A 13,419-nucleotide genomic window follows, 5' to 3' on the forward strand; every position below is an offset into this window, starting at 1 on the left:
AGAGAGAGGGAGACACAGGATCAGAAACAGGCTCCAGGCTCTGAGCCATCAGCCCTGAGCCCGACGCGGGGCTCGAACTCACGGACCGCGAGATCTTGACCTGGCTGAAGTCGGACGCTTAACCGACTGCGCCACCCAGGCGCCCCAAGTCTGGAATTTAATATACATTCAAATATCAATGTGGATTTCTAGGGGTAGCACTGTCTTTTCTAGCTCTTTAATTTTGCTTTTCAACCTCATCTACTTCTTTTCCTAAAATTAACACGCGTGACAAAGGGAAGGAGAAAAAGGAAAGACGGGTATCTGAGAGGCTCACGAGAGCCTCACCCTTGGGGGCCTGATAGTGGAGAAGAAATACCTCGTTCCAAGGGCGATGAGGAGGGGGAAATGGGGAGAAAAAGAATCCAGATGTACTTCAGGAAGTTGGATAATCAAACAGGCGCTGTTTTCCCGTATCTCTTCCCCTTGGCAACCCGCACGCGCCCCCATAAAGCTGTGACCCCCTGTGTCCAGGGCGTCAGTCTGCCTGGGAGAAAGGACGGTGCAGGGCTCACCAGGCGGCTGGCCAGGCTCAGAGGCAGAAGAGCACGACTGAAATCAGCATCCCACTTCTCAGAAAATGCCTCTGTTTTCCCCCGTTTCACAGATGGTGAAATAGAGACCCGTTCCGTTACCACAGAAGAAAGCTCAGGGATCGGAACCCAGTCTGTCCGGCCCCAAAGCTGACGCTCTGCCTTTTCTCAGTTCCAAACAGCGTTGTGCTAAGCACCAGATGTTACTCCTTGTGCCTTATCTTTGGAACTCTAAGATCTGTCTCCACCCCCGTAACCCTGATCAGACGACCACTGTGAATCTTGGAGCTGTCGCCTGAGATGACAGCTATTCGGTTTTACCTCGACTCAGGGAAACAGATAAACCACACAAATACCGAGGAACCTTCCTGAGGGCGCCTGGGGGCTCAGTCAGTTGACCGTCTGACTCTCGCTTTCCGCTCGGGTCCTGGTCTCATGGTTGTGAGCTCAAGCCCGGCGCTGGGTTCTGCGCTGACAGTTCGGAGCCTGCTTGGGACTCTCTCTCTCTCTCCCCCTCTCTGCCCCTCCCCTGCTCATCCTCTCTCTCTCTTTCAAAACAAACAAACAAACAAACAAATAAACACCTTATTCTACAGGATCAGGAGTCTAAAATCAGGATTGTGGGGTGCCTGGGTGGCTCAGTCGGTTAAGCGTCCAACTTCGGCTCAGGTCATAATCTCGTGGTTTGTGAGTTCCAGCCCCGCGTCAGGCTCTGTGCTGACTGCTCAGAGCCTGGAGCCTGCTTCCGATTCTGTGTCTCCCTCCTCTCTGACCCTCCCCCATTCATGCTCTGTCTCTCTCTGTCTCAAAAATAAATAAACGTTAAAAAAAAATAAAGTCAGGATTGAAGGGCGCATTTGCAGAGCCAAAGTTACGTTTAAAAAGCTCCTTAACTTGCAGAGGAGCTGGCCCCTCGTGTGCCTTTCGTGTTTTGGGCCACCCGCCAGTCGGACTCCCTGTGCCTTCCCTATGCCCTTGGCCACCAGCCTCCTCTTGCGGTGGTGGGAGAGGAGAGAGTAGCATTTGAAGCTGGGGGCCAGGTTAAAGGGGATGAGTCATGGGACTCTGCTGGTTGCTTTGTGGGGGGCATCGCTATGGTGATGGTGACCTGACACTCACTCTGGAGCTGAGGGCTTCAAGCTGATGTTCCTTTTCTTTGTTCTCGCTTTGTAGTTGGTTCACCTCTTGTGTGAGTTGCTGAATTTGCTCATCCCTTGTTGACACTTCCTTTTGCAAAGATGACACCATCCCTGTTAAAGAAAAAAGCGAAGACCCGCAGAGGTCAGAGAGGCAGTAAGACTTACTGCCAGCACAGCTCTCAGCCAACCCGTGGCCGAGCCCCTTCCAAGCCCCGGCCACACTTGGTGCTCGTCTACACCCGAGGAGGATGCGTCCAGGCTCCCGGAGCTGGGACAGGGATAACACTGAAGTGAGCTGAACGGTGTTTGTTTAAGACCTCGGTGGGAACAAGAAGTCAGCGAGTGTCGCCGCGAGACGGAAAGCCTTTCGGGGCCCCTGTGGGCTCGGGTTTGGCAGGAGAGGACACGCCATGGGGAACATACCTCGGGACCAAAGGCCCAGAACAGGGGAGCACCAGGAGCTTTTCACCAGAGCCACAAAAAGGCTTGTGGCAGAAGGAGGCTGTCAGGGGTGGGATTCGCGCTCGCCTGACTTTGGAACCTGTTTCTACCACTTAGCGTTCTCGGACCTGTTACTTTCCTTACGAGTACCTTTCACTGTATCTCCCCCACAGAGTGATTATGAGGCTTTAAAAACATACAGAGAACATAGGAGAGTGGCTAACTCACAGTGTTTGCCACATGGTGGCACCTACTATTTTTCGTGGTAGCCAGCTCCTAAAATGGCCCCAGTGATCCCCGCCTCCCAGATCAGGCCCTTGCACGGCACCCTCCCACCACGGGTAGGGCTGAGGTGTTTAATCAGTAATGATACTACGGAAAAGATGGGACTTCCCAGGTGGGTCATAAAGGACTTTGCGGCTTCCCCTTTGCTCTCTGTTGGATCACTCACTTAGCGGGGGAAGCCCACCGCCATGTTGTGGGGACACTCAAGCCACCAAGGGAGAGGCCCACATTGTGGGGAGTGGAGGCTTCCAACTAACAGCCACACGGGCGAGCCATTCCGGAAGCAGATCCTCTGGCTCCTGTTGGGGCTGTAGATGATGATGGGACAGTTGCCCCAGCCAACATCTTGGCTGCGCCTCATGGGAGACCCTGAGAACCAAGTCACCCCCAGATTCCCGAGCTCCAGACGCTGGATGAGACGCTAAACAGTGGTTATTGTTTCGGCCACTGCATTTTGGGATAAGCGGTTACGTAGCAGTAGGTAACTCATACGTTGCTGGGCTCTCGTACTGAGGACAAGTGGAAAGAAGAGGGTGGAGGTGCTGTGGGGTTGGATTATCTCACATGGTTCTTTTCCGATTATGCCCAATTTTGTCGGTAGGTAACAATCAAGAAGGTACGTGAAGTAAGGAACAAGACGTGCCAGAATTTCCTTTTAACAATAGGCTCTGTCATAGGACACAGTGAAGTTACTCTGAAAACAGGCTGGTCCCTTTGGGACTTGCCTTCATGCTTTGTGAGGAGGGACCAGAACTTTCACCGGGATGTAATCTGGCCTTACAACTGAGGCAACACGTTTTGGTTTTCTTTTTCTTTTTTTTTTTCGTTGCAGATAAAAGTTTGTTTTATTGAATAATTGATCTGTGTTGTTGCTGAAGCCACAAATGTACAGACGACAGAGAGGGGCTTCTTTCTTGGTCTCTTCCTCCTCCTCCTTGGACAGAGTCTTGGCGATTTCCTCCTCTTTGGCCTGGAGCCAGTCTTCACGGCCCTTCGCGGGCTTCCCTGGTCTTAGATCTGCGGGCCTCCGCGGGGTGAGCCAGGAGCTTCTTGAGAGCCTTGCCTCCCTCCAGCTTCTGGATGTGCTCCGTGAGAGTGTGCCTGTTTCTGAACACATTACCCTTCCCTTTCAGGTACGGGCTGTGAGACACGTGTGGCGGGCAATCTCCTTAGATTCACGGTATCTTCTGAGCAGCCGACACAGAATTCTCGTCCTCCCCATCCAGGTCACGTCTCAGGCATTCGAGCGCTGGCGGTACCTTTTCTCTTACCAGTGTGCGTATGCCTGCCCTTCTGGCGGGCCGAAGTGTTTTTCCGGCATCGAACCCCGGAACAGACGGTCACAGGCTTCTGGACGATCAGCCCATCTTTGATCAGTTTCCGGATCTGCTGGTGGGAGATGGCACTGGCGGTTTCATGTGTCTCACTGGGATCCAACCAGAGCTTCTTTGTGCCACGGCGGAGGACCCGGGAGGCAAGCCTCTTTCGAAGCCTGAGCACGCTCGTGGCTGCGGCCGCGGCCCCGAAAGGAAAGCGAGGCAACCCCTGTTTGAGTCTCTACCAGATACCGTGTGTATTAGGAAGCCTCTCTGTTCCGGATGCTGGGACAGTGAACCATTCCAGGCCTGCGTGAGCTTTGCAACTGTTCCTCCTGCATCGGTCGGGTCCTCTTTCCCTGTCCGCATGCGTGTGCTTCTCAGTACTCAGCTGAAGACTGGGGGGGGGGGGGGGGCGGGGGACCCTCTAAAGGTCACCGGGCGCGGTCTCTCTGCACAGCCTCTCCTCCCGGGCACTCTGCCCAGCAAACTGTGGCTGCGTGGGCCTCTCCAATGCCGTCCCCTCAACCTGGGGGCCCACTGGGCTGTGCCTGGGTTCTCCTTCCCATGCTGTGGTCTGGAGCCCGTCTGCAGGCAGTAAGCTGGGGCGATCGTCTGCTTTGTTCCCTCTCCCCTGGATCACTGTCACGTGGGAATAATCGTTTCAGACGCCTTTTTTCTTCTTGTGGTTGTTTCAGGCCGGAGAGCCAATCTAGTCCCTGCTATTCCATCCGCCCCGTACGTTTTTCTTGCCTCTCTCATCGCGGAAGCAGGCGCTGTGATGGCCCGTGTCAGCCTGGTCCCTGAGGGGCTACAGCACGGGCCAGGCCCCTGCTAACCCGGGATGGACCCCAGATGGAAACAAGACATGAGCCCGCCTGTCGTAAGCCCCCGAGGCTCAGCACAGCCCAGCCCGGTGCTTCTCAAACCTGAATGTGGGCAGGACGCATCTGGGTCTCACCGAAGGGCAGATTCCAGTTCAGGAGGCCTGGGCTGGGTCTGAAACTCTGTGGTCCTCACGAGGACCCAGGGCGTGCTGATGCGGCTGGTCTGGGGACCGCACGTTGAGTGGGTCCAGCCCACCCCCAGTGTTACCCCAACCCGGGTCTGTCCAGTCCCTGAGTGGAGAAAGTGGTATCCAAGAGAGGCCTGAAGCATGGATGAGATCTGACAGGCGGGTGTCGGGGAGGGAGACAGGGGCCCGGCGTGTTATGTTCCTGGTGCCCAGAGCAGCACCCGGCCTGCAGGAAGTGCTCAGCAAATATCTGAGGGCATTGTCAATCAGGGAAGAGCGTAAAAAGGCTTGCCAAGTCGGGGGGTGGGGTGCAGGTAGGGGTGGCAAACTGCAGAGTGAGATGGAGGAAAAGCCGGCGGTCAGGCTGCCCCGGTGCACGGCCTACAAGTTCACAGATAGATGGCGATTCACCGTGGCTCAGCGCTGTGCTTGGCTTTTACAGCTATGGCCGTGTCTCCTGCTGTGTACCGGGCGCTGTGAGAGCAATACGCCCAACCCAGGCTCACTGCCTGCTCCCCAGGCACCTGCTTCGCTCCTCCCCCCACCTTCCTCTGTTCATGGCTTCATCCTCTCCAGGTCTCTAGGCGTGTGATTTCTCTCTAAAAATCCCAGTGGCTTCCCATCACCCTTAGAATAAAACCCAGACTCCTCTCCAGGATCTATTCCCTCCTCCCCGCCTCCCTCTCTGACCCTGCCCTCCCCACTCCCCTGTTCCCTGGACTCCAGCCACACTCACCTTCAGCTCCTCTCACATGGCCCCAGGCCCTTTGCACTTGTGATCTCCCTACCAGGAACACTGTTCCCTCTGGCTTCCTGACTGCTCTTCCTTTTCGCCTCTTCAAAGACCCGTCCTTGCCTACCCACGGAGCTCTTCTCCCTTTGCTTCAGCCCCCGAAGCATGTGGCTGCCACACTGCCCAGTTTTCTCTGAAATGGGCTCGTTTATTTGCCTACTTTTAGTGTCTGTCACTCACTCCCAAGTGTGAACCCGATGAGTACAGGGAGGGTGTGCTCAGGGCTCTCTCTCCCCAGTGCCTAGAACAGGGCCTGACACCTACTAAGTGCTCTATAAACATGCTGAATGAATGAAGGGATCCAGGCTAAGAAACGGCCATCCCTGGACAGTGTGTTGGTTCCCACCCTAAGGCTTTTAGCACAGAACCACCTCCGTGGGCCAATCAGAAAATATTTTCACGGGGGCCTGAGTGCACTGGTGTGAAATGGCTGAGATGATGGGTGCCCTAACGTGGTGACCCCACTTTGTCCACATTTGGGCTTGCCATCGAAGGCCAGCTGGCCGAGGCCGACGCTCAGCAGACACAGCTAAGAGATAACCTTGGCTCAAATAATTACCGGGCCCTGCCCCGGAAACTGGATGGCAAAACCCCTCTCTCGAGGGTGCGCTCGAACTCACTGACACAGGCCACTGAGAAGGTGTCTGAGGCTGCGCCCCAGATCAGGGAGCAGCGGCTCGGTGGTGAGCTGGCGATGTCTGCCGTGGCCTGGGAAGGAGGCGGAGGCCATCAGCTCTCAGGCCCAGGTCAGAGAGCGCTCACCTGAGGTGACGGCATTGTCCTTCCTCAGGTTCTCGCCCTCGTGCTTCAGGGATGTGATTTCGGAGTTCCTCTCAGACAGGGTCTGGCAGAGCACCTGGTTGTAGCCTTTCTGCAGGGCACTGATCTGTGGGAGGAGGCGACACACAGTCAGAGGGGGCTTGCCCAGGTCTGCCGGATCTGCTGGTACCTCTCCGCAGTTGGGCAACAGATTTGGATTGATCTTTGGTGGGGTGTCGGGAAAGCCGTGCTTTTGACTTCGAACGGGAGAGGGCCTGTTCCTTTGGTGATCACCATGTCCTATGGAATGAAACCATGAACCTTATCTTTGCGCCCAGAAGGTGGCTCAGGAGCAGCTGTCACCGGGGATACCTGATCCCTCAGACACCTCCCGACCACCTTTGGACTCTCAGCCATAAACAGACCAAGTGTTGGTTCCAGATCGTCCGGCACTGACTGGATGGCAGAGCAAAGTTCGTGAAAGGGAAGCAGGTTACGAAAGTTAATTCACTCAAAAGATAACAACAGTAGCTCGTATCTCGTGGGACGCTTGGAGCTCACAGAGCCTCTTCACAGACGACACTTCGACAGCTCCTCACAGCACCGCAGAAGGCCGAGGTTCCCATCAATGCTCCCATTTTCCCCCATCGAGCAGACAGAGTCTCGCAGAGATGAGGTCACCTGCTCGGGAGCACATGGCTAGGCGGGAGCGGAGTTATGATTCAACCAGTGTCTAGACGCCCAGTTCTAGCTCTTTCCACCTTGCTGGATGGCTCTAGGAACCGGCAGAGAGCACAGCGTGGACCCAGGAGCCCTCCGCTTCTGTTTCTGGCACTTACAGGCTGACGAATCCAGGGAGGACACCGGATTCTGTCTCACTGATTCACTCTGTACGTGGGGTGATGGTGGTCCCAACCGCACAGGATGGGTAAGGGGATTTTCATAAGTTAGGGCATGGACAAGTGCTCGGATCACGCCTGGCACACGGCATACGGGTAGGAGGCGTGACTACCCTCTGACCTCACCAGGTGTGTTTTACCTGCGGCTTCTCAAGTCTGTCGGGGGGGGGGAAGGTAGGTTGGCAGTATTTTCACGGGCATTCGTAAGCCCTGCCGCGGCTCACTTCGACACCAGTGTGACCGTTAGGCAGAAGTGCCGTGATTCCTGTTAACACGCTTATCCTGCTGTAGGTGAAGCATAAAAAATGTTGGGGGTGGGGTGTGGGACGCACTCAGGTAATGCAAGTGAGGGCGCAGGGGGCCTTGCCACCAGGTGGCGCTCACAGTCCTCGTTCTGGGTTTCTGTCCCTGAGACTTGGCATTATCATTGGTAAAATTAACAGAAGCATCAAGGCTTCACGAATTTTCTGGCTCATTTCATGAACCCTCATTATTCAGGTTCTACGACAATTGGGGTAGTTACACTTTCTTTTTCCCCGGGGGTATCTCCACTGGAGAGGGGGCATTCGCTAGAAGGTGGTGGGGACACAGATGACTGTCCCCCACGCTCTCGAAGGCTATACTTTTGCATGTTTGTGCTTTTGAAACTCTGAGTGAAAACATTTCTTTCACCTTGTACTGTTCTCGGTGGGGGGGGGGGGTAACTTTCCCATAAAAGGTACTTGGAATAATTTTTTTTTAATTTTTTTTAACGTTTATTTATTTTTGGGACAGAGAGAGACAGAGCATGAACGGGGGAGGGGCAGAGAGAGAGGGAGACACAGAATCGGAAACAGGCTCCAGGCTCCGAGCCATCAGCCCAGAGCCTGACGCGGGGCTCGAACTCACGGACCGTGAGATCGTGACCTGGCTGAAGTCGGACGCTTAACCGACTGCGCCTCCTAGGCGCCCCTGGAATAATTTTTAAGACTGTTTTTCCATGCTTTTATCTGCGTGACACCAGAGGCACAGCACAAAGAGACAAACTTCCAGAAGGGATGGGGAAACCACATGCCCTCCTGCCCAAAGATGCCAGTGCTTCTGCTTCCGACAGATATAATGGAATTCAAACTACGCATCAGAGTTTTTAGGAGTTCAGATTCCGAGAAAACTCCAGGCTCCAAACGTCTTTGTTTCTTTCCCCACCGAAATGAGTACCCATATTGTCTGTAACGGGCACACATCCCAAGAAGTTTCATGTCTGCTCTCCTGTGTAATAAGATGGGCAGTGAGTCATAAGAAAGCTAATAGTGTTAGGAGGATAGCTTCGAGAGAGTAATTTGCCTGCTAATGAGCACAGGCGTTCAAGGGCACGCAGAGGCAAGTACTTTCTAGTGATACTGCAGTGGATGGGAGACCTTTCAGAGCAGGTTATGATGCACCCACTTTCGGGGGGACCAGGGAGCACCTAGCAATCCGAACAATAAACCGACCTGCCCATGTGGCTTCTACTCCTGGCTGAATGTTCTGCAGGTGGCAGAACATTTGAGAAACTACAACGTGAGCCGACAGAACTTGATTCGGGTTCGAACCCACCGAAGCCTCCAGTTCAGATATGCCTTGTTACAAAATACTCTCTTTCGGTTACCAGTAAAGATCAAGGGGTGGGGGGCGGGGAGGCAACAGAACGATGGGTTGGTGTAATTCTTTCCAGACGCTTTCTTCGTGAGAAACTTGTTTCCAGATCTCACTAGCCACTTTGAACACACTCAGAGATAGGAGAGGATTACGTGATGTTATCTGTCAAATGTTTGACTAAAAAAAAAAAAAAAATTGTATGGGGATTAACTCACCCCTTGTCCACGGATCTGGGCAAGACATGCCACCTGCACTCAGGAACTCTCTGAAATGGGAGAATAACTGAAAGGGAAATTACTCTGTCCAACAGCAAAATTGGGTTTGGATTAAGCAAAGAAAAGATGCTCATTCAGGAGTCGGCTACCCGTGAAGGCGGCCGTCAAGTAGGAAATCCTATAGAATCTGCTGCTTTCGTTGGTTTTCCTAAAACACGTCTGAGGAGTCATTTGTTCATTTAAATAAATTTAAATAGATTTATTTATTATTTATGTATTTAGGTATGTATGTATTTATTTAGGATCCCTCTTGGGAACACAACCAAGGGAAGGCAAAGGTCATACCTGCCTCCTTCTCTGCCAAATTCCCAGAGCCCAGAAGAGGGCAGGGCACAAGGCAGTCACCCAACAAATCTTATGTGACTGAATGGACAGGTGGATGATTGATGGAATGAATGAATGAATGAACAGACGGGGTCCTAACAGAGCCCTAGAAGGTAACTGGGCCCACTCTCTGCCCTCACGGAGCTTATAGTCTCCTGGTAGGGTCTCCTAGGTTCACCACGCACGACCTCAGTCCTTTTCTAGGGCACCGTTTCTAGGATCGAGGCCACGCACCTTGAATTGGTCACAGAGGGAAAGGCTGTGAACAGGCAAGCAGAGAAAAGAGGCCCCAGGCATGACTAGGTCTAGGCAACATTACGCACTGAGACCACAATTCATCAGTGGCCAATTTTTTTTTAATTTAAACCAACTTTGTTGACACATAATTTATGTACCAGGTCAATGGCCAATTTTAAAGTACTTGAAGAAATCGGGGGGGGGGGCGGGGCGGGGGGAATCTAGCTTGTCTCAAGAGAAAAGAATGTGACTATCCTGGACAGTGTGGAAATTCTGGGTGGAGAATTTCTGTCTGATGGCAATGCCTGCAAGTGAGCCAGCAAGTGCCTTCGGGGTTGGGCGAAGGCTTCGGTGTTTGGAAGACTGGGGATTCCTCCTCCTCCTTCTCCTCCTCCTCCTCCTCCTCTCTAGCTGACTGCCCACAGCTCTTTCTGGCTGGGGCTGGGTGGATGTGAGGGCCAGTCACTGAAGCAAAAGATCTGGGTAGAAACAGGAAGCTCAGTGAAAGCGTGAGGTCTCCGAAGGGGCGGACCTGCATTCGGCACACACCCGCTGCTCCTAACTTACTGGGCAAACGGAACAAGCTCCCCGTGGTCTCTGAGCCGGCCTCAGTCTCCTCCTCTGTAGAATGGTACATGTCAGAGACGGTGCGATTTAAATAAGCCAACGGACCTACGGCACTCGTGCCGGGTGCCTGCACGCTATAGGCGCTTAACAAAGTTAGCACGGTTCTACTGGGCTATGTGCGCCGGGCCCCCGATTCTTGGGATTTGTGCTCATAGCCACCACGCCACGGGGACTACCCCTTTCGTGTCTATCCGCGTGGCTCCCCTTGTGCTCCCTCCCCGGCTCTACCCAGGAGCTGTCGCCCTGTGTCCCGATTCTAAGGCCTTCACCAACTTGTCACTGAGTCCTACCTGGCTTTTCAAGCTCTCGATCTCTCTCTGTTTGGCACCGATGTCTTCATCCAAAACCTGGAAGTTCTGTGAGGTGCCCCTCTCCTTGTGCCTGGAGGAGGTTTTCTCCGACAGCCTCTGACTCAGGTTGGCCACTTGGTTCTGCAGGTTCGCTATCACGACGTCTTTGTATTTGGATTCAAGTTCAAAATCCGAGAGACGGCGGATTTCTTTCCCCAGCAGCAGAATGATTTCATCCTGGGTGGAGGCCAGACGGGGAGTTTACTAGGTGTGGGTCCGGGTGCAAGGCTGAGCCCATTTAAAAAAAAAAAAAAAAAAAAGGTAGGAAAAACGCGGCGAAATTCTTTTGGGAAGGTGAGGACAGGCGGGGAGGGAAAAAGCAGACTTTCAAAGTCATCCTCATAACGTGGAAAACCTCACAGAGACAAGAGTTTGGGGAAAATGATACACCTGTATACACACTCCTGTAATAGATGTTTATACCTCACAGGCACTGAAAATTTCCTCTCTCTTACAATTATACTTTCGTGGTGAGAACCAGCACCCCACACGGGAGCTTTTCTTGCTAGGGAGTTTAGTTCTAATATTTTTGTTTACACTATTCAGCCTAGCACGGTGGGGACCTAGGAAAGGTCGTTAGGAAAATGACATTCTATTTGACCACACGCTGCCTATAATGAGGGCTATTTTTTAACTTAAAAAAAATTGAATACGTCCTGAAATATTTCTTTCTCCTCTCCTCCCTTCTGGTACATTTGCGTTATTCACGGAGAAATGTACTCCAGGTAACCGAGCCCGTAAAGCAGAGGAGACAGGAGTGGTGATTTATCTGTGCGGGCTCGTGTAAACTTGGGGTCGGGGGGGGGTGGGGAACAACTGCCAGCTGACTTTACCCCCAGGTGTAATTGCCGCAGTTCTCCACGTCTCCGAAAGAGAAGACTCTGCAGCCAAAGAACGTGTTAGGCTTTTCCCCCAAAGGAAAAGAAAATAAGCCCCAAACTTCTCACCAGAAGTCATCAAGACAGCGTCAGAAAAGCTGAAACACAAGTCCTCAGGTGTATTTGCAAATGGAACTGCAGAATTTCTGCTTTTAAATAGTCCCTGCTCTTCCCGCGATTTCCATTGGTCGGAAGAGGGGAAGTGGCTTTTTTTGTAGGCCAGCTCATTTCCTGGGGAGCTAGCTACCCAGTCAGCCTCACGCCCTGCCAGCTCCCTGGCCCCAGGAAGGACAGGGTTTCCGACTTGAGGAAGCCTCTCTGACATTGCCAGTTGCTGCCAAGGGCCTTTCTCTGAATCCCTGCAAATGCTTGGGGCAAAGTTTCAAGGGGTGGCATGAAACACCTGGGCAGCCGCGTCTGTTCCACCCAATTAAGGTCAGCCGGGCGCTTATCGTTTATGCAACAAACATTTATTGAGCAGCTACTACGCGCCAGATCCTGTGCTGGGCTCTGGAGCACCAAGAAGCCTGCAGGGTGTGGTGTCTCTGAGGCCTCTGCCTTTCTTTGAGAACAAGACCCCCCTCCCCCCCCCCCCCCGTGAGAACCGCCCCCCCTTCCTTGAGAAAACACGCCCCCTTCCCTGTGGTCTTGGGAGGGCCGTCAATCATGTGCCCTGCTCCTTCCTGTCCCGCCTCCCATGTGCACGTGACCCAAGCTGGCCAATCAGGGCTTTTTCAGGGACTTGGCGCATCTGTTACCGAGGGAGAGCATCTTGCCTCCTTTTGGATCACGAGCTTTAAACTTAGAGGCTTGTTTGCCTGAGTTGGTCTTTTCCAACACATGAAGCCAGCGTGCCGTTAGAGAGCCAAACTCCGAGGGAAACAGAAGGGAGAGATCGGTAGTAGGGAATGTTCTGGTGATCTTACTTAAGCTCCTGTACATCTAGCCATGCCTGAAACTAGTAGGCTTTTAAGTTTTCAAGAAGATGAGCCAATAAATGCTTTTTGTTTTGTTTTGTTTTGTTTTGGTTGCTTCAGCTGATTTGTTTATTGGCACTTTCGTTTGAAGGAGTTCTGGGAAGCCAGGGCGTAAATGGCTTATAAATAGAAAAAATTATAAATCTGGTTGCATAATATTTCCAGCGTAACACTGGGATGGATTGAAGACCGGCTACAGATGCTTTGCAGCTTCTCCCAGCAAGCAGCAGAAACTACTACCCCGAGTGTGGGCTGGTCCCGGGTCTTGCTTTGACCAAGGGAATGTGGCCAAAAAGATGGAGAGCAATCTTCAGGCAAGTTCTTAAAAGGCCGTAGAGCTTCTGTTCTGGCCCTCCGGGAAGCCCGGGGCTGCCGTGCTGTAAAGGAGCCCCGGATACTAAACCATGCGCAGAGAGATGCCCAGCATGCCAGGTGTGCTGGCTGAGGTCCCGGACGTGGAGAAGAGGCCATCCCAGACCACTGGCTGGGCCAAGGGCTGGCTGACTACAGTTGCATGAGTGAAGCCAGGGGACACCAGCCGAAGAACATTCCAGGTCAACCTGTAGATGCTGGGAAGTAATAAACTGCTGGGTTTTCTTGGTGTGTGTGTGCGTGTGTGTGTGTGTGTGGGGGGGGCGGTTTGAGTAAGCTCCACACCCAACATGGTGCTTGAACTCACGACCGTGAGATCAAGGGTCTCAGGGAGACCAGCCAAGGAGCCCAATACATTACTGTCTTAAGCCACTAAGTTTTGTTGTGGCTCGTACACAGCAATAGACAATTGGTGACAGCATCTGAGCCTGGCTTCTTGCCTCTCTGCAACGCTTCCAAAGTCTGGTCCCCAGACACCTGCCACTTGACGTCACAGATTCCCACGCCTAACCAGGACCCCAAGTGGTTCTGCTCCTCACGAAC

The 13,419-nt window shown here is 53.1% G+C and overlaps 1 protein-coding gene and 1 pseudogene across 9 annotated transcripts in view; both read right to left on the reverse strand.

Annotated features, from left to right (window-relative positions):
- The window catches only part of FHAD1 (forkhead associated phosphopeptide binding domain 1), a 123,343-nt gene that overhangs the window by 68,558 nt on the left and 41,366 nt on the right, over positions 1–13,419 (reverse strand). For 8 of the 9 annotated variants that reach the window (XR_007155058.1, XM_047872729.1, XM_047872731.1 and 5 more), the window contains 3 exons: positions 10,590–10,826; positions 6,324–6,447; positions 1,692–1,822 (listed from right to left, as the gene is read on the reverse strand). Coding sequence is in view for 8 of the 9 variants with exons in the window: in XM_047872729.1 (XP_047728685.1) it covers positions 1,692–1,822; positions 6,324–6,447; positions 10,590–10,826 (492 nt within the window). In the remaining variant the exon portion in view is untranslated. The remainder of the gene's footprint in view (positions 1–1,691; positions 1,823–6,323; positions 6,448–10,589; positions 10,827–13,419) is intronic. The other variant, XM_047872735.1, reaches the window with a different exon arrangement.
- Positions 2,604–6,291, reverse strand: LOC125172929 (60S ribosomal protein L19-like; annotated as a pseudogene).

Source organism: Prionailurus viverrinus, chromosome C1, assembly GCF_022837055.1.
Source record: "Prionailurus viverrinus isolate Anna chromosome C1, UM_Priviv_1.0, whole genome shotgun sequence".
Taxonomy (NCBI): domain Eukaryota; kingdom Metazoa; phylum Chordata; class Mammalia; order Carnivora; family Felidae; genus Prionailurus; species Prionailurus viverrinus.